General features: G+C 39.6%; 2 protein-coding genes and 1 long non-coding RNA gene across 5 annotated transcripts in view; 1 reads left to right on the forward strand and 2 right to left on the reverse strand.

Annotated features, from left to right (window-relative positions):
* LOC116693248 (uncharacterized) overlaps window positions 1–7257 on the reverse strand; it is a 21390-nt gene extending 14133 nt beyond the window's left edge. The window contains exons 1-2 of the long non-coding RNA XR_004332877.1: window positions 7245–7257; window positions 5485–5486 (exon numbers count right to left, since the gene is read on the reverse strand). This is a non-coding gene — a long non-coding RNA (uncharacterized LOC116693248). The remainder of the gene's footprint in view (window positions 1–5484; window positions 5487–7244) is intronic.
* On the forward strand, window positions 4593–19161 carry plekhn1 (pleckstrin homology domain containing, family N member 1). 2 transcript variants are annotated; one of them, XM_032522094.1, is made up of 16 exons: window positions 4593–4789; window positions 6469–6559; window positions 6743–6904; window positions 9541–9621; window positions 10111–10201; window positions 12145–12278; window positions 12763–12912; window positions 14113–14193; window positions 14491–14566; window positions 14834–14979; window positions 15209–15361; window positions 16065–16307; window positions 16898–17053; window positions 17339–17587; window positions 17811–17871; window positions 18775–19161. In XM_032522094.1, exons 1-16 carry the CDS (start codon window positions 4716–4718, stop codon window positions 18957–18959), a joined length of 2133 nt encoding a protein of 710 aa, XP_032377985.1. In that variant the 5' UTR covers window positions 4593–4715; the 3' UTR covers window positions 18960–19161. The 2 variants fall into 2 exon arrangements, with proteins under 2 accessions (XP_032377985.1, XP_032377986.1); XM_032522095.1 differs by having other exon boundaries at window positions 17342–17587.
* A 1966-nt stretch (window positions 19162–21127) lies between these two features.
* Window positions 21128–26138, reverse strand: part of perm1a (PPARGC1 and ESRR induced regulator, muscle 1a) — a 23402-nt gene continuing 18391 nt past the window's right edge. The window contains exons 2-4 of one of the 2 annotated variants that reach the window (XM_032521477.1): window positions 25406–25551; window positions 22238–22354; window positions 21128–21910 (exon numbers count right to left, since the gene is read on the reverse strand). In XM_032521477.1, the coding sequence (XP_032377368.1) occupies window positions 21759–21910; window positions 22238–22354; window positions 25406–25484 (348 nt within the window). In that variant the 5' untranslated portion in view covers window positions 25485–25551 and the 3' untranslated portion in view covers window positions 21128–21758. Of the gene's footprint in view, window positions 21911–22237; window positions 22355–25405 lie in introns of both variants that reach the window. The other variant, XM_032521476.1, reaches the window with a different exon arrangement.

Below are 26138 nucleotides of genomic sequence, written 5' to 3' on the forward strand. Positions count from 1 at the left end.
AACCAGCCTATATGCAAACGAGAATGATGTATGTGTTTATTTGCATATGGGGAAGAGAGATCCGATCACAAGTGGTCACTCAGGACGCATTTGGAGACGCATTCTACTGACAGGTGAAAACGCACGTGCCAGAGCTATCTACTGTGATCGGATAACTAAGGACAGATGTTGATGCCAGTTGGAAACTGGGTCATAGTTAATGTGACTTTGACTGATCTTGCCTTCAAAGGAGGGCAAGGGTCTAATTAAGATTCCTTTATGGTCATCCTGTGTGAGAACTTTGGCACTTCAGATTCTCTGTTGGACACCTGATGTTGGGGGCCTCATATCCAGACTCCGTTTTAGTGGCCTGAGGTGTGACTTTAGCACCGCTGCTCTCACCCCGCTGAGTCTGGATAAACACAAGCGAATGACTTCTTGGGGAGAGCCAAAGTTCAACCCACCACACATGGAGGGAATGACATTATGAAAATTACATTTAGATCTCTTCTTTTGAACAATGTGATACATCTAATAAATTGCAACTGGCAGTTTAAACTTTAAGGAAAACCCAGAGACGTATAATTTACATACAGTACAATTACATATATGTCTGATTTAAGCAGAAAGGGGCTCAATTACACATATTGTTATGGTGAGCACAGACTAAAAACCAAAGGAGATACTAAATAGTCTAGTCTAGTTACTAATAAGTCTATTTTTTTAAATAAGAAACTATGTGCGATTGTAATGAAACTATGCGCTATTGTAAGGAAACTAGTCATTCAGGAACTGGAGTTGGAAAAAATGAATGGGCTGTTTGCCTTTCTAGATTACAGTGTTGCTTTTGGAAAGGCATCCGGTATTTCCCCTTCCCGTTACACAATTGTATGGCAATGTTACACAAACTGTAGGAGTGAGATCTACTGTAGTAATCTAAACTTCTAAAAAACAAAAAGCCTGTCATACAGATGGGTGAGACAACATGAAGCAAAGATAAGCAACATTTTAGACAGTCTCTCCTCAAAGGTATTCATGATTTTGCACCCAAGTTATACACACGACCAGGGCATGAAATTAACACCCGACCACTTGCCAAATGTAGGTAAAGTTTGCAATTGGCGGGTAACACTGTCAATCTACCTGCCACGTTGGCTGGTAACCAATGAGAATTGAGTTATTCAGACGCTTAACTATCAGTAAGCAGGGCCCGCATCACTGGAGGACATTGATTGACAGCCGGGTCCCCTTATCGCATTTTCATTACTTGCAAAAATCCCAGCAGTCCCACGTGCAGCCACTGACCAAGCAGGAATGAGAACGGGTCAAATGAATTCCCTTGTTTCTGATGTGAAGACAAGACGTGTGTGACTCGAAAATGTCACCAACAAAACGTGGAGCAAAAGACATCCTGCCAACCTGTAAACATTTTAACATCAATGTACGCTATAACTTTTTTTCACTATGAGGTCGCTGAAAGTTGCTGCTGTTTCAATCCTGTCAGCTTGCTGCAGCGGGGGGGACTGCTCCGTTCCCCCCACGACTGACGCACGCACACACACAATCACACATGGGGGATGCAGAAAAAACGCAATGTGATTTACAAAATGACCGAAATTGAGGACAGCTACATTATCGAAGGTGCAATTATAAGTTAAAGTCCAATAAGTACTTTATCAAACTGTATCTCTGTGTCCCCTACTACAGCAACAGCGCAATGTCCACAAGTAGGCTCATAGAGACACAGCAATCCTTGTTTGTCACCTTTATGAGGCAAAAAAAGTGACATGGCAGGTGGTCAAAAAAGTTAACTTCATGCCCTGCACACAACAGTGACGTAAGTTGTATGAAGAATAATAAAATGGAGAGCTTTAAAGAGAAGTTCCAATCAACTTTCTAAACGCTGAATGTCAAAAGGTATGTTGGCGGATCAGTGGTTTAAGAAATAAAAGAATGGTCAAAAGCAAACCCCCAAATTCTGTGTAGACTAATTTCATACCAGAACTAAAGTTGTTGGATGGGTGACAAAGGGGAAAAACAAATTGATTTACCAGTAGTTAAAAAAAAAGTTTGGCCTCAGGCAATATCCACACTACTATGTTATTATTTTTAAACAGTGTTTCAAAATGAAAACACCCTCTGTTTTCATGAGCACTATTTTAGAAATAATCTGCGCATGCTGGTAAGGCTAGACATGGAAATTGTCGCAAATTGTTTGAATAATAGCTTGCCTCCTGCACCGTGTAGGCAGTAGTAGCATTAAAAAATGCTGAATTTAAGATGCTCCCTTCATACTGAAAGAGGTTGTGTTTTCAACATGTCAACATCAAGTACACCATATGCTTGTTCATTTTGTTTGCACTGTGAGAACACTTTTGCTACATTGGTGAAAATAAAAATAAAAATTTACTTTTTCCAGTTTTTAAAGCTTAAAGACAACACAATAGAAAATAAAATAGGTTTAGATGGTAATGTGTCTTAAAAAAGTCAACATTTAGCATGTTAATATGTTAATCATCCCTCGAACTACAGTTTAGGCAAACTGGAATTCAGTCATTTAAGGTTTCTTGAATTAAGTGTTGTTGAGTGACAACGTGAGGATAAGATTCATGCTCTGGGAGCTTAAATACCTGGACCAAAACCCATTTGTGTCTAAAGTTTAAGGTAGTAGCCTACTTCATATTTTACTGTACTTTTGGGGGAGATTTATAGGCTACCTGTTGGCCCACTCTCACGCTTTGTACCTAATATACTATAGCTTCCTTGTGCAATGAAATGGTGGAATTCTTGGGAAAGAGTCATAGTAAAGACTGGATGATGCACCCTACATGAGACATCTAGCTGAAACTGGACTGACCTCACAGTTAAAAAAAATCCCTGGTTGTTTTTTCTAGTTAGACATTTAGGGACAGGACAATAGGGATTCAGAGGATCCATTTTAGTAAGGAGTCACAGATGCAATCAAAATATTTAAAAATATGTTTATTATTAATATTCACCTAGAGCTGTGAAGTGGGTATTTGTTTTGTTTTCCCCATTCTCTATTCCTATATACATTTTTTCTTTAATCAATATCCTCAGTGTTACGTAACATGGAAACACGGGACTCTCCCAGATCATGTAAGGATCCTTTAGGTCTATTTTATGACCACCAGTTTTAATTTGTTCAGCTTTGTTTGCCAAAAAATCATGTGTTGCCATCACAAATATGATGTGATAAAAGACATTTTCTTTGTTCACCTTTATATCTTGTCACTTAACAAGTGACAAGAGGTTTTATATTCAGTTACACCACATGCATTTCAATCAGTATTTCATTGATTAAATTACTTCACCTTGTCTTGAGCTCTGTGGCCCATCAAACAGGGTGTTAGGGAATATCTGAAAGACTGGAAAGTGACAACAACTCTACAGTTGGTTTAAACAAGCTGATAACTGTTGCTGCCTCAGGTGCATCTGTTTTAACAATCCGGCTGAACAGGTTGGCATCACCTGACAGTGAGCAGCACACACACGTTTCCTTTTATGACTACAGCAACTCACCACAGACGATGACGTATTAATGAGCTAACACAAGATAGTTACAGTTGTTTGAATCCTCCGTCTGATTGATAAGCCTTCTTGTCAATGGAAAATGTTTCCTAGTTTGAGTCATGAGTATTTCAACCTAAAACATATTATTATTACCTTCATTCCTAAATGGTCTAAAAGGCAAAGAGCTCATTAAGTTCTGTTAGAGGATTAACTTCCCAATTAACTGTTCGATGTTGGCTGCATTATAAAAATGTATGTCTTGTTCCATTATACTGTACATCCCTTGAGAAGAAAATTTATAAAACATTGGAAGAAAAGTTTATTTTAGGCTTGCTTGTTTGAGGGAGTTTCAATTTATAGGTGGTGGGTATCTCAACTCTTACAAGGCAAGAGTTTGTATGCACACAAGATATGTTTGCATACACCTCTTGTCTTATGAACATTAGAGCCATTGAATACACAAATTTCCTGTCTAAACTATCCTCCCTTCCCATCCCGACAACTGTTTTAAAAGTGATGAAAAAAAAATTCCATAAGACAGTACCAAGAAATTCAGCGTTTGAAAAACAATGTGATACCAGATGCATTTCAGAACTTTTTGTTTATTTTTAACATCCACAGTACGTTTTCTTTTCAAATTAGCTAAACAAAAACCACAACCGTAATACAACACTTCCCGGATACTTAAGTTTCAAAATGATACTGATGTGTTTGTGGAAGTATGTGGAACAATAATAAATAGACTACTTAAGTGTGCAGGCATTTTTCATGTCTGGGCATGCCAGTGGAAGTACCCATCTTCCCCTTTGATTAACATTCACCATCCAGTGTGTTAAGTGACCACTGATGGTGACAGTGGTGACCCAATAATATAGCTCCATTTGGCTCCTGAAAGGTGTGAAATGGCACACTTCTCCCTGAACCCCCTGTCTTTGTTGTTGGGATTGAATTAACAGACAACAGAGGCAACTCACAGAAGGTGTGAGTCTGGTTATTCACCCCCCCAGTCTGTGACACAGCCCCAAACTCCACCCCTGTTAGCAGACACACTCTCACCGGCCTGATTATACAGCCCTCACCCTGCCCACTTCTCTCAGTACAAGTCTGACTGCAGCAGGAAGCACACTCTTGGATTACACTCGCCAATCACAGGAGTACAGTTTGTCTTCAGAGCAGCTCCAAGCCCCACAGAGCACGGCAGCATGGGGAGCAGCATGTCATGTGTCCCCCAGCACAACTTCAGATTCTCCAGCAAGAGTTTTATACGCCGAAACAGGTACGAACAAACCAACTTGTCCAGGTATTCTCACAGTACTTGTCAGTGGGTGATGCCAAGGGGCTGCCGTTTTTTAGACTCTGCGTTTAAACTGGGAGGAATTCTTTGTTTTTCTCAGGGTTTGAGCACTGGGGTTAAACAGAGGTTGTTAAATTTGTGAGTCCAGGGATACAGGATAGTCCCGAAGTTGTGCCTGAGAAGTGCCGTCTGGCCAACAGTGCTGATCCAGTTACCATTTGCCTCCTCTTTCCATCTAATCTGCCAGTTGTTAGTGAATGTGGTTTCCCTCCAAAATCAGGACCTGACCCCATTCATTATCCTAATCACATGTGAGCAATTATAGTGAATAGCTGATAATATCTGGTGTACGACAGCTGATATATAAGTTAATAGCCTGTAGTGATCTGACCTGATTCTTTGAACATAAATATGAGGGTTGGCTGGCATTGGTTAAAGGTGTTGTAGTTATCTTTAATCTTCCAGGATTATATGCCTGGGCATGTCACCCTTGGTACAGCTCACTCTGCTGGACCACCACATCTTCTAACTAGCCTCTGCTCCAGTCTTCTTCTCTGTGCTATGATGATTCAGGGTCTGGTTTTGTCAAATGTGCCATGTAGCTCTTGGTTTTCAAATAAAAACGGGGGCATGGCAACCCCCCAAAAAAAAAAAAAAACGTATTTCTGAAACCCAACGGCTTATGCTTGAACACTGATACTCCTTCCAAGTTGGGGTGATCGCATGGACAATACGTTCAGTGTTCCAGTTTCCTGTGTACCCAGCTAACTCTTTGTGTTGATGAATAAGGCCAGACTCAGGTATTCCCCATAGAGAAGAGGAATGAGTAGTGGTTGAATGCCGCAGCAGAGATTTAAAAATTGCTGGGTATTCAAATGCGCTGTCTTATTATCTACATTCCTTTCTACTTTGCAATTGTGGATTGCATCAGTGTGCATGGTTTTCATATTTGTGCATGAATACATTATAAAACATAAATGTAGTGGAACAGCATCACTCACAACAACACTAATCAATGATTGTTGCTGGACATGGACTTCCTGATTAGACAGACCTTGATTCCCACCATGGAAACAAAAGCCTGCGTTGTTGCTCTGAGGACACTGGCACATATATGTGCAGATAAGCAGATTGTCTACAGGCGTAGATTGTAAAAGTAGTACCCCAGCCTACAGTTAGGGAGCTTCCTCATAAAGATGTGACATTAATGGTAACAGATGAGGGTCATGCAAAACAAAGGACATTGAATGCTGATTTTCCTATGCATATCCTCGCTATCAGAAACACAAGACCTGATTGTTCTTATCATTTAAATGGCTGGCATTGATGGAGCGAAGACAAAGGGGCTCCGGTCAGTTTATAACACATGAGACACAAATCATGATTCAAAGTCACTAATCTGCTGTGATTTTTTTTTATCTCTGTCAGTGATTCAAGACTTGGTGTGGAAATTAATTACTATGGGAATAACGTGAAAACAGAAAAATAAGTCACATACCCTGAATGTAATACTGTTGTATTCATCTCAACTGTCCATGTGACAACAGTAGACAAGGAAGGAAAAAACAGAAAATATTCCTCACTGCTTTAAGTAAACTGAACAGCAAACATAGAATAGATGCTGAACATTGGAACCCATGGTTTTCCTCTCTCTTTGGCAGCAGTCGCCTGTTTCGCAAGAATTACCCCCAAGAGGGACAGGAAAAGTCCAACAGCATCATCAATATCCTGTGCACTGTCACCCCCAGAAAGGTAAGAGAATCCATCAGCTGGCAGATGGTGATAGCATAATATTTATGCTATATCTGCCTTTAAATGTCAACCTGTGTATGCTTTGATTTTTAGAGGTGTCTCTGACTGATTTTTAACAGCCGGTCTAACTGGCTTATTATTAATGTCATGTCTAAACTTTACTAACATTGTGACTGGTTGCAGGAAATGTCCCATAAAGATCTGCAAAAGATCGACAACATAAAATGGGATCCTCCGTTCCCTTATGACCCGGCCAGTGGCTGGAAGAAGAGTAGCATCAATGTGAAGAATTACGGACGAATGATTCACAGCTCCAAAGTTCGTTTCCGCTTCCTCCACTGCCAGGTGAGTGGAACAAAATTACTTTTTAATGACTCTATGTTGAAATATCAGGAAAGCAACAATAGAAGAAAACAAAACTAGTGGTGCACAATCCTTATTGTGGTTAATGAGGTAAATGACCAAGCCTACAATGACACATCATGACAGTCATCTGTGCGAAACCTATGAGTGTCAAAAGAAAATCGGTGGAGGGTAACAGGATGTTGCTCTGCGGCCACCAAACAAACTGAAACTCGCTGTTGGTATAGAAGTGGTGGCTGGCTGTGAATAATCCAATCTGTTCTCCACAAAGCGAACCACAGTCTGTGTTTGGACATGCTCGCTTTTGCTGCAGTTGTGAAACACCTCTGAGATAAAACCTCAGGGTAGAGAGAGTTCCTCTGATCCCAGAGACTGATAGAGGATGCACCGGCTCCTCACTATGGGAACTGCAATTTGTCAGAGCTTTGACACAACAGCTGTCTAAAATGAAAAAGATTGATTGAATATATGGCGTCATGATAGCAAAAGAACACATTGTATTATAACAGAATATACTACCGGACAGGAAGGAAATCACTGATGAAACCATACATGAGTCATTAAAGAAAGAGAGGATTACTGGGAAAAAAATAATACTTAATCGCCATTCCCTGTTGGTGCTTGAATTACAAGACCAAGATCTTCCAATATTAAATAAATAACCAGACATTACCCTCATGCTGGGATTTAAGGAATAATTAATCTCAAATCTCATTCTTCATATGAGACAAACATCAGAACAGACAATAGAGTACAATATAGGTTTCTAGACATGTGCCTATGTGCATGCAGTTTCATTTAATCAACACCAAACCAGCTGATTTTACCAATTAGTTGTCTAATTAAAAGTGTGCCAATCTGTAAAAATCAGCTGCTGTACATGAATATTTTTAATACTGTAAAAGAGGGATTGTAGTTTTCTTGCAAGACATTCATTCACGATCATCTGTACAGTTGTGGTCAAAAGTGTACATACACTTGTAGAAAATCACAATGTTATGGCTGTCTGAGTCCAATAAGTTTCTACAACTCTTATTTTTCTGTGATAGAGTGATCGGAACACTACATGTTTGTCACAAAAAACAGTCATAAAGTTTGGTTCTTTCATAATTTTTATGGTCTGCTGAAAATGTCACCAAATCTGCTGGGTCAAAATATACATACAGCAACATTAGTATTTGGTTACATGTCCCTGGCCATTTTCACGGCAACTAGGCGCTTTTGGTAGCCATCCACAAGGTCCTGGCAAGCTTCAGGTCGAATGTTTGACCACTCTTCTTGACAGAATTGGTGCAGTTCAGCTAAATGTGATGTTTTCTTGCATGAACCTGTTTCTTTAGCACTGTCCACAGTTCTCAATGGGGTTTAAGTCAGGACTTTGGGAAGGCCATTCTAAAACCTTAATTCTAGCCTGGTTTAGCCATTCCTTTACCACTTGATGTGTGTTTTGGGTCAGTCTTGTTGGAACACCCAACTGCGCCCAAACCCAACCTTCGGGCTGATGGTTTTAAGTTTTCCTGCAGATTTGGAGGTAACCTCCTTCTTCATTATCCATTTACTTTCTGCAAAGAACCAGTTCCACTGGCAGCAAAACATCCCCAGAGCATAATACTACCACCACCATGCTTGACAGTAGGCATGGTGTTCCTGGGATTAAAGGCCTCACCTTTTCTCCTCCAACATATTGCTGGGTGCTGTGGCCAAACAGCTCAATTTTGTTTCGTCTGACCAGAGAACTTTCCTCCAGAGGTTTTATCTTTGTCCTGTGATCAGCAGCAAACTTCAGCCGAGTCTTAAGGTGCCTTTTCTGGAGCAAGGGCTTCTTTCTTGCACGGCAGCCTCGTCATCCATGGCGATGTAAAACACGCTTGACTGTGGAGACTGACACCTGTGTTCCATCAGCTTCCAAATCCTTGCAGACCTCTTCTTGGTGATTCTTGTTGACTCTTGACCATCCTGACCAATCTCCTCTCGGCAGCATGTGATGAGCTTGCGTTTTCTTCCTGATCGTGGCAGTGACCACAACTGTTCCATGCACTTATACTTGCGTATAGTGCTGCACAGTTGCTCTTGGGACCTGTAGCTGCTTTGAAATGGCTCCAAGTGACTTCCCTGACTTGTTCAAGTCAATAATTCGCTTTTTCAGATCCACACTGAGTTCCTTTGACTTTCCCATTGTAGCTTTTGTAGCTGAGTCTAATCACTGGGTCAAATGAGCCCTATTTAAATGGGCTCATGAGAAGTCAACAGCTGTAGTCAATCAGAATCACTTAGAAGAAGTGAAGAGGCCATGACATGAAGCTAATTTGATTGACACAACTCGCTACATCACCAAAATTGACATATTTTGTTGCTGTATGTATATTTTTGACCCAGCAGATTTGGTGACATTTTCAGCAGACCCATAATAAATTTATGAAAGAACCAAACTTTATGACTGTTTTTTGTGACAAACATGTATGTGTTCCGATCACTCTATCACAGAAAAATAAGAGTTGTAGAACTTATTGAAGACTCAAGACAGCCATAACATTGTGATTTTCTACAAGTGTATGTACACTTTTGACCACAACTGTATCTCAGACTGTTTCAACTTTTAACTTAAATTATATCTGCAGGATGTACATGACTGCTACCTGGATCTCTTCCAGACACACCTTCATTTTGTCTCCAACAACACAACCGGACTGACATACCAGGTGAGTTTTTAAAAATGGTTTTTAAGACAGTTAATATTATCACAATCCTACCTTCAAATCCAAGGTTCAGCAGGATCAGCTAATATCTCAGGGTTGATTGTTACAGTTTTAATATTCCTGTAGGGCAGAGTTTTACGTTATGTCGTCATACCTTTTGACACGTACCCTGTCAACCAGCTTTGTGCTGGTATGATGGTGCTTCGTCACCTGTCTCGTAAAGCATGATCAGCCATAAATTATAATTTCATTGTCTGTATTAGTCAGAATAGATGACGGAAAATGTCAGGCAGACGTGAATAAATCATCAACTTACAAGGCTGACATCAGCGTTAAGGTGATTAAATTCTTTGTTACAATTTAGAGCGGAACAGTTGTCTCAAAAAGAGCAAGGGAGGTGTTGCAGAAACTGCTTTTGGTATGTGAATAAGAAAAAAAAAAAAAATTCTGTTCAAAGAATGGTGATCAAGATTTTTGTTGTATTGTGTTCAGGGAACTCTTCCGTTAAAAGAACTCACCATCTGCAACTTGCAACAGAACTGCAACCACAGCCAGCCCCAGGAATTTGCCTTTCAAATAAACGGTAAGTTCGACTTTACTAAAAAGGACACAAGTGGGTGTTGACACCAAGCCCTGGAATGCTGTAATCAGTTTTTTTAGTTTTACTCGTTCTGTTGAATTTAGCAAATTAATCAATCAGATTGGATCCAGCTAATCCAGCAATTGCTGACTTAAAAAATAAATAAATAATAACAATAAATAGAGAAAGACGGAAAATAAAATAGAATTGTAGCAAAAGTCCAGGTCTTTTTGCTCATATTTCTTTCAAATTAATGCTCCTAATCTGTAATTATTTTAACCCCTGCTGGAGGTTGGCTATGTTTGTCCCTCTGATCAGTTATGGATCAAAGTAAAAATTCTCCTCACTTATAAAACCAGAAAGAAACCACACACAATTTTCAAGCTGCAGCATTTCCTATGTTGTCACATTCCAGTGATTCAAAGGTGCCGCAACCCGCTTCACCTCCATTCAACCCCTAGACTAACTAGAGCTGGGCCCCCTTCACCCTTGGTCAGGGGGCCAAACCGGCCTCAAAAGCCCCGCTTGTTAGACAACAGGTGCACTTCAGTCAGCCCAGCTGTTGCGCAGAAAAGCCAAGCTACCGCTCTTAGCCTTGTCACTGCATATAATCTATAGCACATTCCTAAAACTGCTCAGGTTAATGCACTGTGCAACCGTCACTTAGCTTTTAAACTATGAATGAACAAAACTAATCTGAAAATAATAAGCTGCTGTAGTGACTAGAGGGCTTTGGTCCTTGCCTGGGAAACAACAAAATTAGTAAAGTCAAGGATTAAGGTAAAATTACTCATTGAAAAAAATCCATTGAGTGAAAAGTTTATCAGTCATGAAGCGTGTAAGGTTTCTGTGTTGATATATCTTCACCCTTAATATCTCACAGAAATCTGAACACATCTCTGCTGTCATGATATTGACACACTTTGGTGTTGCTTTCTCATTTTTTAGTTTGCAATTTCCCGGATCAAGCTTGTTATTTTGTGGTATTGTATTACACACTGTTTTCATTGTTCAATGTGAAGCTTATTAATTAGCTTATAGAATGCATCACTGACAGGAAACATGCAGAGGAAGCATGACCAAATTCTGAGTCAAGTGAAAGATCTCCTGTAGAGATTTCCTCCTGCGTCTTCCTCTCGCTGAGCTGAGAATATGAATCAGCTTTGGCATAAAGTTGTGTTAGAGTTAGAAAGTGACAAAGTAAACGCAGCATGAGAAAGTCTGTAAAGATTCCCGAAAACCTTCATATGGTTTGAGTTAATGTGGCTGTGAAAGTATAATGATTGTTAATTACTTTTAATAGTTAAGGAGCTGTAAACTGACTGACAGTTTGAATGAGAGAGTCTCATTATGTGCTCTCAGTCCCAAGACTTTCCATATAACTTAATTGCTTGAAATGTGGAAAAGCATAACTTTTCAAGGGAGTGCTATGGTCAAGGTCTACAATTAAGAACTGGGATCAAGTGAAAGTCAACAGATGAGTCCAGAGTGGCTGCTTATTAAGGAGCGGTCGGCTATGGTTCAAGACAATTACAGTACAGATCAATGTGGCTGGAATAAAACAGGCTATCTTTGCTGGTTATCTCTGGTATGTGTGGGACTAATAGACATTAAAAGATTCCAGCTCTTTTCATCGCAGGTCCTATTCATTCCTCCTGTGAAACCAGTTTGTGGGAGGGAAAGTCAGCTCGGATTTTTTAAATGCCAAACGAAGCAGGTCAAGGGGGATCTTCCGTGAGAGGTCTTACATGTGGTTTCCCGTATTAAAACATGTGTTAACATTTACTGTACTTATTGCACATGTTCTGAACAGCCAGACAAGCACATTGTGAACACCAATAATGATTCACCACCAAGGCAGAAGGCTTTCTGAAAAAAAGGGCTCAGAAAGAGAAACCTGGGTGACACGTTCCCTTTTTGAACTTGTGACCTTTGCCTCCCCACAGGTGTCAGCCTTAACCCCATCATTGTCTACTGTGCCAAACAAGAAGAAATGGACCTATGGTTTGGCCTGCTCAAAGAAAACATTGAGGCCAATGGGGGCACACCAATTGCACCCGAAAACTTCACCAGAGTGAAAGTAAGTTTACCTATACCTTGCTCCAAATAGCCTTTGTTAAATTATATCAAGCTGCATTACAAAAACTGGCTTCTTCAAACAAGCACTTGAGTGTTGTCATCTTTTAATCCACCTGGTGGATTAGCCAGGAAAACACTTTGGCTTTAACCACTTCTGATAAAAACAGGGAGTGCGTGAGTGTGTAGATTTCATGAGTCAAGTAGGTCACTGCTGGCTCTCCCTAGGCCTCAGGGACAGCCTATATTACAAGAACCCTCACATCTGCAAAGGGCTAAAGTGCTGACTCCACAACCACAGGTGGGGAACTAGCTGATGAAACACATGACCCTAGATGTGTCACGACAGAAGAAAACAACTGAACTGATGATGTTTTTATAAGCCTATAGCTTAGAAGCCTTGTTAAACAGTGTTTTGTAAATTTGCTGAAGGGCAGAGCACTGTTCATATTTACTTTGCTGATGACGCTCTCGTGCACCTATCATAGCTAAACCAGGACAAGACTCCTGAGGGCAGAGAGGAGCTGAGGAACTCCATAAATAGAGAGCCCATCTACGAGTGGGAGGGCTCTCAGCGAGACAGCCTGGGCACCATCACCTATGTCACTAAAGTCCGACTGCAGCACCTGCCCTGTCAGGTAAGACATCACTACTGCATATTAAGAGTGAATCACTATGAACAGTCACATGGAAGTAACACAAGTTATCTCTGCTGTTGTCTGGAAATATACATGTAACTCATCATACATACATGTTTACAATCTCTGGGAATTTTCTTACATGATAAATAAAAACTGGATAACACCAGTCCTAAATCCAGGTGACTCACATAGTTTTTAAATTATGCAACACACGTTACGTCAATACAATGAAAGGAGTCAGTGGAAAGGGTGTAGTCCGTATTTTGGCAAATGGTACCTCTCCTACTGATTTAACACTATTTTCTTTATTTTCCTGTTAAGCTGTAAGACCGTGTCAGACACCTGCAACCAACTGTTGATATGACTCGATATGACTGAACCAAATCCCAAATAAATAATGCTGATAGCAGCCAATAAAAACAGTAGTCATGACACGGCTTGCACGGATATCAGTAATTAATTCACTGTGGGAAAAAGCGGCAGCCCTATTGAAGTCTGTGAGATTTAGGACCTGGGTGTGTGAGAGGCATTTGCCCAGCTCACGCAGTGACTCGACTCACCTCACAGCTGGAATGTCAGCTGTCTGTCCAGACACACCCTCCCAGAGGGAGAGGAAACATAAACTCTCAGTCTGCCGCACCTTTAAATGCCCCACTAACTGGTTTGACTGAAGATCTTACTGGGATTTAAACTGTGCCTCTCAACAGAGTATTAAAGGATAATAAATGTTTGCATCAGGTCTCACGGTTGCCTCTCAACTTTGTGTTATTCATAGTCTTATCTGAACACAGTCAGAATAACTGGAGTTATCATGGCTTGTTTTCTTAACTTCAGAAGAAAGTAACTGGTGTGATTTCTTCTTGAACAATATCCAAACGTGAAAACATTTTGATAGATACAGAGGTACAACAGAGGTAGATAAATTACTTTAAATTTAGTTTGCTTTAGGTTTCACTTTTACTTTGTTGTGCCACACTTGATCATTTTCCTTTCACCTCGCACACAAATAAGAAATTCACTTAATAAACCCTCTTGTATAGTTGTCTACTTTTTGTCGTAGGAGGACTTTTGACACCATAAAGTCATGAATGATTTAATGGTGAAAAAACTATGTAGGGAACATAATATTACGGCATTGAAACAACTACGCACCCACACACACAAAGATAATTAGCAGCTGTAATCTTGCGTCCACAGGAACAGAGTGACAGACTGCTGGTAATGTACCCATCAACGCTGATCATCCTATCAGAGGAGAATGATAGGCTCTTCTATAAGGTACTACTGGGGGTGGCTGTGGCTCAGTGGTAGAGCATTAAGGTGTGTGAGTGTTTATCTGATGAGGAGGTGGAACTTTGTACAGCAACCTCGGTCACAGTGTATGAATGCGTGTGAATGGTGAATGTAAAAGCGCTTTTTTTCTTTTTGGACTAGAAAAGCACTATATAAGAACAGTCCATTTACATTTACATTTTATTGACCTCACTGAACTTTTATTACCTTAATCATATCCTGGGTGTGTGCAATTAAGTGTTTGCATGAAAGATGTGTGTTAAAGAATCATTATGATTACAGGGAAAACTGCCCCTCAACATGTTTACTGTGACCACACCCTGCCAAGACGTAAAGCCCAACACCTTTATGATTGAAGGTAAATATACTGAATCAGTTAGCTGTTCTACTGCAATGTCTTTAGCACACTGGCATTTCGAAAGACATGTTAAGGGGATTTAAATGAGTGTACATTCTTCTGCATGTTTTACGCTAAGTGGCGCTTTCCATATATCTGCTAGCGTCACAGAGTGTAACCATGAATGAGCTGGTTTTATCCCCAGTGAATGACAATCTGACTATAGCACATTCCAGTGAGACAACGGACCGAATGACATGCTTTGTCCCCCCCCAACTCTCTTCCCAGGGAAGCTGATCAATCCCATAGTGGTGTCATGTCTAGATAGGGCAGAGTTCTGCAACTGGATCCAGCATTTTAAAAGTGCTGACGTGCCCGTTCTCAGCCCCCCACCCCCTGTGTATGACATCATCTACACCCCGACAAACAGAGAGGTAAGGCCCACCCTCCTTCCTTTCAACAATTACACAACTCAAGTATGAAGACAAGTGATAAAGACAAATATCATGGCCCTGCTTCTTTTGGAAATCTACATTCAACACAAATATAATTTACAAATATTACTGAAACTAAGTCAACAGTCTAATAGAAGGTAAATAAAAGATAAAAGCTTTTTTTGGTCAAATATTGTATTTTTATAATTGTTTGTCCTATTATCTCTAGGCTCCACAGTTTGATAGGTGGAGTGGAAACAGCCATGGACGCACTGATTCTCTTAAGTTCAGCCAGTCACAGAGTGGATGTGGGTCCCACAACCTTCACTTACCCATTCATAATGACAATCCTCTCTCGCCAGGGTACTCCGAACCCCTCTGTGTAAGTCAGCTTTGTGCTTTGTGCTACTTCTTAAGTTCAAGTGTTCTTCAACTAATAAACTGAAGCAAGCACACCAACACTACAATATTTGCACATATATAAATGTGGTTAGTAGTTAGTTGTACATTGCTAAAGAAAACCTTGTGTTTGTTTTGGTGGAGCTGAGCAGCAACACCTTTCTTTTAAAAAGTTAATTATTAAGGGAGGTCTGAGGACCAAACCACTCCTCCTGTTACAAAGAATCAGGTCATGATCCTCAGGCCTTCCAATAAAAACAATCAAAACAGCCAGTAATTGTTCCCAAATATGGCAACTTTTGGATGTAGGGCAATAAGAGTCCCTTGGCACACGTTGATTCAGTAGTGAAAAGTTATTTGTAAACTTCAGTCTCTTTAAGAAGTTCTGAAGCACTCTGCCTTATCAGGACTTTTGACCAAACGTCCCCGGGAAAGGGGCTATGTAGGCCGACTGCCCATCCAATTAGCTTAAAGTGAAGAGAGCTCAATGCCCAGAAGATTGTCCTGACCTGAACCACCGCTATCTCAAATAGATTCATACTCAGGCAACTGTGTTTACTAAAAACACAAATAATGATAAATAAAACTAATGCTGTAGAGGGGAGAAACAGTTTATAATACATGATGCCACTTGTGTTGAAAGTCTTGTCTGACTTGTGTCCTGGGTGTGTTTGTTGTCCCTACAGTACAGCTCCAGTCGTCCCTCCTCGACGGAGACGGCCCACCTGGGCAGCAGGACTAACAGCGTGTCTTCCCACACCAGGCCCGAGCGGGACCTACGACCTTTGTCACTGCGCTACTCTTCCCCCCAGCGCAGGTCCTACCTCCAGCCTGTTGAGAGCTCAGTGAGGTCTCAGGTCTACAGCACACCCTACTCTGCCGTGCATCATGCCAGCCCACAACGGCTGGAGAAAGCCCCGCTTGTCAAGGTAATTCAGTCTGGCATCTAACTTGATAACTAAATATTCCCCTGGAGGCTGTTGACTTATTTTACATGTCAAGCGATCAGTAACTAAAATAGACGCACTAAGCAGTCAGCTTAGAGGGTCACGTATATAGTCTTATATAGTCTTAACAAATAGGGTAATAGAAGCATTAGTGCAGAATTGAAGTTGAAAGATTGAAGTTTTTGATGGTGCTTGGGGGGGGAAGAAAGCTCTACTACAGCTCATAAACAACACTTAAGCCACCATACAAAAAACTGTACTTTACTTAATGGGTATCCCTACATTACCATGGCAGTTAGGTGTGCAGTTTTTATATACATCACTGACAGCTGAAAGCAGATTTGTGAGACAACAGATTGCTGTCACACAAGCACTGCTACAGATTATGACTTGAATTTGTCCAAAATCTATATTTGGTAATATGATCCTACAGTGTGGCTTATTGTGATGTGACTAATGATTACATTCTGTAAGAAAGAAAGACAGATAGCGGCAGAAAGACTGAGGGATAATTGGCAATTGATTTTCCTGTCACTGTTTGGTATTTAACTGTTTAACTCTTTTGTGATCAGTCCAACAGCTGGAGCACCCCTCAGACATCCCTGAATTACTCCCTGAACGCCCCCCAGCGCCACTCGGACATGTGCGCCCCCAGACAGCCCTTGTCGCCCCTGTACGATGAGCCCTGCAGCCCTGAAATCTACTCCCTGAATGAGGTCAGGCCAGTGGTAAGTGGGTCAACGAACTGGATCCATAGGTTCAATTTACACCTGTGCAGCCTGTCTGATATCAAGCAGAGCACAAACACACACACACACACACACACACACACACACACACACTAGGTAAAAAAACAGGATTCATCCAAAATGTATTCATTGCAGTTTTACTTCAATTGCAGTTTTTTTTAAATAGATTTGCCAGGTGAAATTATCCTTAATGTTAATCATTACAACTCCTGTTTTACATGTTTATAGCTTCCCTACCTTGACACATGCCCCTTTGTTTTATAGCAGCACAGCTGGCAAGAGCCAATTGAGCAAAACCACCGCCACCACCAGGAGCAAGGCCCCCAGCTCCTACCCTACTCCTTCCAGCTCCGCACCCCCCCTATGGGAAGGCGCTGCAGGAGAAGCCTGGTCCTGACCAACTCCCAGGGTCAGGCCCTGGAGGTAGAGACTCCTCAAAGCCAAGCAGAGCAGAGAGCAGAGTCTGTGTCGAGGCTAAAGCTTCTGTCTGCACCAGGCCAAGTGCAAGAGCAGGTGAGAAACACGAAGATACTCATCTCCCAGGACACTCTGGTTTCTGGAATGCTGTGGCACAGTGCAACAGTAACGCACTGTATGAGAGCAGTGTGTGTATTGTTCAGCATTGATATTTGAACAGGTGCCACAGATGAAACAGATATTTTTGGAAACATGAGAAAATGTTTGTTATATCTGATTACGGGAAGTAACTTTCTTTTGTTTTCACATCTTTTCATAGATTGTCCTCCCGTCGAGCTCTGTGAGGAACACCTCTCAGATGCCTTATGGTTACTCACCAGGTAAGAACTCAAGGCCTGCAATTGTAAACCTGACAAACAACCTCTGTTTATGTATAGATTGCCTGTGTGCGTGTATGTTCAACAGTTTATAATAAGTGGTTATATGCTTCCAATCATTCCAATAAAGATTTTTTATCTTGTCAAAAAAGTAGATTTCTGTTGAAAAACAATGGGCACTGCTGCACGATGCAGCTATAACACTGCAGTATCATATTTCCTCACAAGTGTGAGTTATGAAAGTCCTCACTAGCAGCCGCTTTCCTCAATACTACCAAGGACAAAAAACATTGCACACACTCCATTAATCATTAATCCTTAAATTGAGCACTTTGGATTTATTGAACTCTTGGGTCTTTCAGCAGGTAGACAGAAAGCTCAAGGCTACTTTATTGAAAGTGCAGGAAGTGTGCAAATGTGCCAATGAAATGGAGCTTAGTGCAGCTCTAAATGCCATTTATGCAGATGTCCCATGTGGGGGAAGGCCCAGTGTAAGAGAACACTGTTTCACAGACAGGCTTTACTCCTGCACTGTGATTGACAGCACACAACTGTGCAGGGTCACACATGTATCTACAAGCTCTTTTATCACAACTGAAAATGCAACTAGAATTGACTTGGTAATTGCATTTCACTGTGAGTCACATCTTAATTCTCACATGTGCAAATTATTTAATCTGACAGGTTGAATGTTTCTACACAATTATAAAGAGTATATGAATAACAAATGAAGGTGGTGTAGTGGTGGCATGTTACACTACCGGTTTTACAGTAAGAATATATGTTGGTACAAGGCCAATCACACCATACTATGTTGGGACTGTGTCCGACTTTATTCAGTCAAGGGCAAGTTTGTCTTTCATTGTTTGAAACTAAAAGCCTGGGAATCTTCTCTCGTTCCTATAGATCACCACTCGTACCTTGAACCCACAGAACTAGATGACCAGGAAATGGACTATGACAACATTTGGGAGTATGACTGCGATACTGGAATGATTCAGCCAACGTCTGGAATTTCGACACACTGGACAGGATTAGAATTTGGGGCCAGAGGCCTTGGTGCCATGGCAACCCAGCAGAGATGGTCATAAAACAAAACAATAGCCCATCACTTGTCTGGACGTGTGCAAACAACAGATCTCTATCAGTGGGATGATAAAAAGACAACTAGCACAGCCTGTGTTGCTCCTGCTGCTTATAGTATTCACCAACAAATCCCATGAACTGCATCGTTAGAGGTTGGGTAGTCAACCAGAGGAATAATGAGTGCAGGAATGAAGATGAACAGGCTAAATCAAGAGATTATGAAAGTGTAACAGACAGACTTCAGCTGTCCGATATGTAGCAGTCAAAAGAGAATAAAGCAGAGAGGATATACTGTGCTTTAATGTTATTTTTTATGTATTATATAATTGCACAACAGGTTTCTAATGTAGTGCACGAACCTCCAGTTTTGTTTTAATAATATTTAAGTATTTTCTAACATGCTGTCCAGTTTACTTATTGTTCTATATTTTGTTTTACTTGACTTAAAGCTATAAAAAGCATTCCATCAGAGCTTGTTATAGTAAAGGATGTATATTTTTGTAAATGTTGTAGATTTATTATTTTATTATGCTACATTATCAAGGCAAGTAGATGTAGCTTCAACTGACTGCCTTAAAGGTGCTAATATTACTAGCACTACAGTACTGTAGTGATACCTGTGGCTTAATTTTTCATTTTTGTTTGAGGTGTTTATTTATATTTGGAATTAAAACTGGAAAAATTAATCAACAAGTATGTCAGTTTTGTCTTATTCTAATTATTTTCTTTAAGTGGCTGTAATCAGTTTTTTTCATAATGTCAATGTATCATATGACAATGTGAAGATCACTCGTAATGATGAACAACTGGAGAATTATTAGTTGGGCTTGGTATCGTTTCAATAATCTTCGATGCCAAGACTTTGTAATCAGATTCTGAATGATACTTTTTTTGATACCAATTTTGTAAAATCCATTTAAACAAAATAAAAAAGAAATAATATATATATATATAAAATTTATTTTTTATTTTATATATACATATATATATATTTTTTTCATTTTATACATATAGATATATAATTTCTTTTTATACACACATATGTGTGTATATGTATGTATGTATATATATCTATATATATATATATTTATACATATATATATAGGCAAGGCAAGGCAGCTTTATTTGTATAGCACATTTCAGCAACAGGGCAATTCCAAGTTCTTTACACAAAATCATTAAAACAGATAAAACACAAGTAAAAACAGTTAAAAGTCATAAGCTTAAAAAAATCAAAGACAATAATAGACAGTTAAAAACAAATAGAAACATTGACACATAAAACACAAGATAAGTTACAGTGCAGCATAAGAAAGAAATGAGCATTATTAAAGAAAGGCAGCATCAAATAGAAAGGTCTTCAGCCTTGATTTAAAAGAACTGAGAGTAGCAGCGGATCTGCAGGTTTCTGGGATTTGTTCCAGATATGAGGAGCAGAGAAACTGAAAGCTGCTTCACCCTGTTTAGTTCTGACTCTGGGGACAGAAAGTAGACCTGTCCCAGATGACCTGAGAGGTCTGGGGGGGTCATAGTGTAGTAGCAGATCAGAAATGTATTTTGGACCTAAACCGTTAAGGGATTTATATATACTGTGTGTTTATATATATATATATACTGTATATACAAAAAATATATATATAATAAAAAAGAAATATATATATATATACACACACACACACATATTTTATTTTATATATTTAGGTGATGGTAAAAACAAAAAACAGAACTACGTGTACTGTAACTGCTGGATGTGTAATGAGCAACTATTTGCTAACAAGTTTATTATATCAACTTAAAAGGTGATGATAAGCAAATGTGTTCACAACTTGTTTCCACTTCCTCCAAGTGGTTTAAATCTGTGGCATATGAATTCCGTTTACAACTAAAAAAATAGATTGGTTGTTTCAAAACAAAGTACAGTGAATATATTCAGACAAAAAAAAAAAGCTTAGAGTACTGTAGAGCCCCCATGGGTGAATCAGTGAGATTTTGAAATACATAACCCAGTTGGGACATGCACCATTTTCTTTAAGATTGAATAACTGTATGTTTGTTCTGTGAGAATACTGCAACAGCTTAACGGCTGAGATCAACTACAGGCTTCTTTATATTTTATAGCTCAACTTTGCCATCTGTTGGAGAAAAATAGGAATGATTCTTAAAGAGGACAAGATATCCTGGGAATACTCAGCAATAGTGTTTAATAAGCCCATTGTTAATATTTATTATTTTAGTACCTTGAACTAATTGTTGGGTCTATACTGAAAATCAGGTGTGATAAATCATTTGAAAACTGCAGTTCTAGGTTCTTACGTCACCCTCTGGTGTGTGAAGAGTTTCATCTTCAGGTCAAGTAATTTTCGGGAAAACAAAAGACAACACACATCTCAGAGATGCCATTTACTGTAATTAAATTGAAAGACATAAACTATTAAAATGATGCTGGTGTACAAAACAGTTAACTAAATGAATTGTATTTTTGTAATGTTTGTTTTGTTAAACTGCCATTTTGGGAAAGTAGTTTACGATAAAAGCATCTGCTAAATGAATGGAAACAAACCATCCTAAACACAAACTCCCTTCAATGCACACATACTGAAACCTTATTTACAAAAGTCTAAAGCTTTCTTTCTGACAAATACACTTCTTGTCTTTGGTCATTTCATATGAATGCTTTCAGAGGTCAAAATGTCAGCCAAATTAACTGGCGAGAAGCAAGTAGCAAAGTAACTTAAAATTAAACCCTTGTCCATGTCCATTCTATGAAGAAATCAATACAACTAATGCAGACATGCAACAGCATATCAAATATTTGACAAATCTCTTAACGGACTGAGGTCTGAAGAACCAGATGGGTTGGTGCAAGTAAATTTCTTCTCACTGGCTGCCGCCTCCGTCTTGACGTATTTACGCAGGTAACGGATGGCTGACAGAGCACTTACATTCGCCAGCAGAACTGTGTGAGAATACACATTAAAAGTGAGACATCACATTATTCGTTACTCACAAGACCCAACATTCAATTTTTCTATTCCTATAAAGTTCTTTTTCTTGAGGTGGATTTTATTTCAGTGCTTTGTTGATATTACCTCAATAGTTACTGGGAGTAATTTTACAGCCTCAGAATAACACTAACAGTCAAGTCTTTACAGTCCTTAAAAAGCTGAAATTAACTGATTTTGATATAAAAGTCTGTCAGTCTTAAAATAAATCTTTAAAAAGCATCATTTGCAGTTGTTTTGTCATATTAAAGTACATTAATGCTACATATTAACACACATACCAGCCTTCCAGGCATCTCCAACTTGTGGATTGGCAGTCTTCAGCACCCACGAAGCAAATGCAATACAAACCAGACACATGTCTGACTGTCTGAGAGGCAGGAGGGAGGCATCCAACCCTTCAAAGAAAGTGACAGAAAACATCTTTAATCATTAAGTGTGTCACATAACCACCCACAGATGAGTCCAGTGAGAGATCAAGGGTATTATATTTGGCCCTAACACACCAACAGCTGAGCACAAGCCCCAAATAACATGATTAGACTTCCTGTATCTGCACAGATTAATGTTATGCTAATATATAAGGGTGCTTGATGCTACTGAAAAGTGAAATAATGACTTGAGTGGCCTTAAAGATATTCCTTACGGGCAACTGCTGAACATTAGGTGCTATATCAGTAGCATGCAAGTTATTATCATACAGCTCAGTTTAAGAAGAGGGATTAACATATACAGTACATAAAGACTCCTCAAGTTGAGATATTTTCATTTTCTTTCACAGCCAAACAAACTAGAGCGCTCACTGAGAGTTTAGAGAGGACACTCATTGAGTGAACTCAAGTTATCATGTACAGCTACTCCTCTTGGTTTTCACCACTAGCCTACGTGCCTTCAGTCCAGTCAGTGTCCTCTGACAGCTGAGGTAAGAGAGTCCGTTCCGACAGATAATGCCTGGACCGTAATAGCTGACTGAGTGGATAAAATATTGTACATTACAACTGTCTACGTGCGAGGTTGACTAATGTAACGCCCCGTCACACATAGTTATGATTGTATTTCAGCGGAGACATGTCCATGTTGATTTCACATAGCTAAAACAAACCTAAATGATTTAAATTAAGAGGCAACAATAAGCTACACATCTGGCATGCCTATTATGGTGGATATGTACCACAGCGTAGCTTTGCATCCAAGGTCTCTGTATGACCTCAAACTTGTGTTGTACAGCTCTGGGGGGTCAATGACGATGTTCCGTTTGTGAATCCACGTGTATTCTGTGTTTACTGTTTTCTGTTTTTTTTCAGACACGTGAATGCACGACAGCGCAAAGTTGAACCATGTTGAACTTTGACCATATAAATGCCATCTCCTGTTTAGGTACGTGCACGTCTAGATTAGGAGAATTTTAATTAGATACGCGGTTTGGGTGTGTTAGTTTAAAATGGAGAATAGTTCTTTTACTGGAGCTAAAACACTTGTGTGCACAGAGATCACTTTTGGCTCAAAACTCCACTTAGCACAAATCAGTGTAAATGTAGCCTAAAAAGTAGAACTAAATTAAGAACTGAGTTTCTGTGGTAAAAATCCACATCACCGCTTGACTCCTTAATCAAAAATATTTTGTGATTTGCTTACACGGTTTAAAAACATTTTAACATCTTATATTTCTTCACTTATAACTGCATAAAACATAATTCCCATGGTTCCAATACATCTTAATCTCTGCAACTGTGTGCAACTCTGTATTGAAGATTTGTTAAGATTAAGAAAATCAGACCCTGGGGGTCAGCACCTTTGGGTCTGCCTATCTTGCCCAGTGCATACTGGGATAGGCTTCATAAGGAATAGCGGGTACAAAGAATGCACAATTTAACAGAGACTTTGTCTGTTGATGGTAAATCAGCCATTTTTAGTGAACTATTTTCAGTAGACTGCTTCTTTATTAGCCCCCCTAGATTTACGGGCAGAGGGGGTGGAGTGGCCATTGTGTATAAGAATCCGACACTTTCTTGTGGAAGATATTCTACATTTAAATTTCAGACTGAAAATTAAATTAGTAAATAATCCTCTAGTTTGTGTCTTGAATACAGGCCTCCCAAGCAAGAGAAAAGTTTTTTAACTGAGTTCTCCAACCTCCTCTCTCATATTGTTCCCTTAAATGCCTTACGGATTTTAAAATTTGAGCACATCACCTTCAGTGCTAGCCTCTCTTCAGTGGATCCCCGTTGACTTTATAATCCAGTTTAAGACTCTGTTGATTGCCTTCAAGGATCTTAATGATCAGGCTCCATATTATATCACAGATCTTATTCAAAGGTACTCAGGTCTCTTAGATCTGAGGACAAATCTCTCGACTATGCTTCCCCATCGCATCTCAAACTAAAAGGTGACAGAGCCTTTGCCGTTGCTGCTCAACTGTGGAACCAACTGCCTTTAGAAATCAGACGTGCTTCCTCTGTTTCTGTATTTAAATCTAGGCTAAAAACACATTTTTACTCTCTGGCCTTTTTGACACACTAATTGCTCATTCTGTTATGTCTACAATTTTGTATTTCTAATTTGCTGTTTGTTGGGATGGTTTTTTTTTATGGGTGTTTTGTTTCTACTTTTTATTTTTACATTTCAATGTTTTTTTACAGCAAATTGGTACTTTGTGCAGCACTTTGGTCACCTTAAGCTGTGTTTAAATGTGCTCTAGAAATAAACTTGACTGACTTACAACCAGCATTTTATATTTCTTAACTCTTCATGAAGACAATGAAAAAGCATTGCACAACTATAAGAATGTTGGACGCACAATGGATAGTTAAAATCAGTGCAGCAGAACCAGAGATATCATCTTTATTATTCCACACATTATAATTCCTTGTAAAAAATGGGGCCTACAATGCATCTCAATTGCTGATAGTTTAGTTCAGTCTTCAGCCCCAACCAACTCAAGTTAAAAGATTTATCAGATTTCATGTAGCTCTTTCTGGAGACACAAAAGGCTTTAAAACTTTTCTTTCTTTTTTCTTTTTTTAACATATGTATTAGAACTCATTAACATCTGTAAAAAGACTTTGATGTGTAAAATTGGTGCAGCTCACTTTAATCGGTTTGAGTGCGTTAGCAGATGTAAATTAGATCTTGTAGATAAGTAGAGATTGTAGAGATTTAATTAGAAGGTAGCATTGCTGAGCCTCATAATTGTACGTTTGCTCTAAATTGAATCTGTGTGTTGTATTGTACAAACAGCCCTGCTTTGTGATAGACAATAAAGGTTTTCTGAATTGATAGGGATCTGAACCAGGTGTCACTATACCACTCAAATTTGATCCTGTATCAAGATATTTCTACTTTAACTCCATGGAAAAGGACTTATTTGAATAACTAACTGCATATGTTAAAACATAATTCTTATCTATAATGACAACATCATTGTGTTCAGTGTGTGAAATTGGACTTACTTGGATTTGAAACAGCCGTCTCTAAGTCCTCGTATCTGAAAGGCCGCTGTGCTATTTGTGTGCAGCTCCTGTCCTCCATGTGGTACAAAAGTGGATCAGGAAACAGCACGTCTTGATTTCCCAGAGCATTTATAGGATGAACTTGCCTCACAGGTCCATGAGACAGAGGGTTCTTAAGAGTCTGCTTCTGGACTGTAGATCCGGTCAAACTAATATTTCTGAAGGAGAGTGTGGTTTTCCAAAATAGTCTGAGGTCGCCATCTGTGAAGAAATTCTCATATATGTCTGTAGAACTCTGAGATGCGCTTGATGCACGGCTGAACCTGGTCACCACCCTCACAGGACTGCAGCTATCTTCTTCATCAGATTCCACAGACGAATCATCAGAAGAAGAGGATGCAAAGAAATGATCATAAGCCTCTGGGAATTGTAGATTTCTATTAGCTGAGCGAGAGTAGGAAAAGATAGGAACCCGCTCGTTTTTGGTCGGATCGTCTGCTTTGATGAGAGGGTAGAAGAAGCCTTCTGTATCAAACTCTGAGAAAAAATGATCGTAAGTTTCAGGGACAGAATTTCCATCAGTGTAGCAGGTGGTTATTTTATCTCTTGCTGATTGGCTGGGAATTGATTTGGTTCCACCAAAGAGATACTGAAATATATCTGTGAGAGAGATTCTGTAGCTGTCTGTTGACAGTGAAGCTAAAGAGTCCACGTCTTTGTCATTTGCAAGGGT

Source organism: Etheostoma spectabile, chromosome 7 (genome assembly GCF_008692095.1).
Source record: "Etheostoma spectabile isolate EspeVRDwgs_2016 chromosome 7, UIUC_Espe_1.0, whole genome shotgun sequence".
NCBI lineage: Eukaryota > Metazoa > Chordata > Actinopteri > Perciformes > Percidae > Etheostoma > Etheostoma spectabile.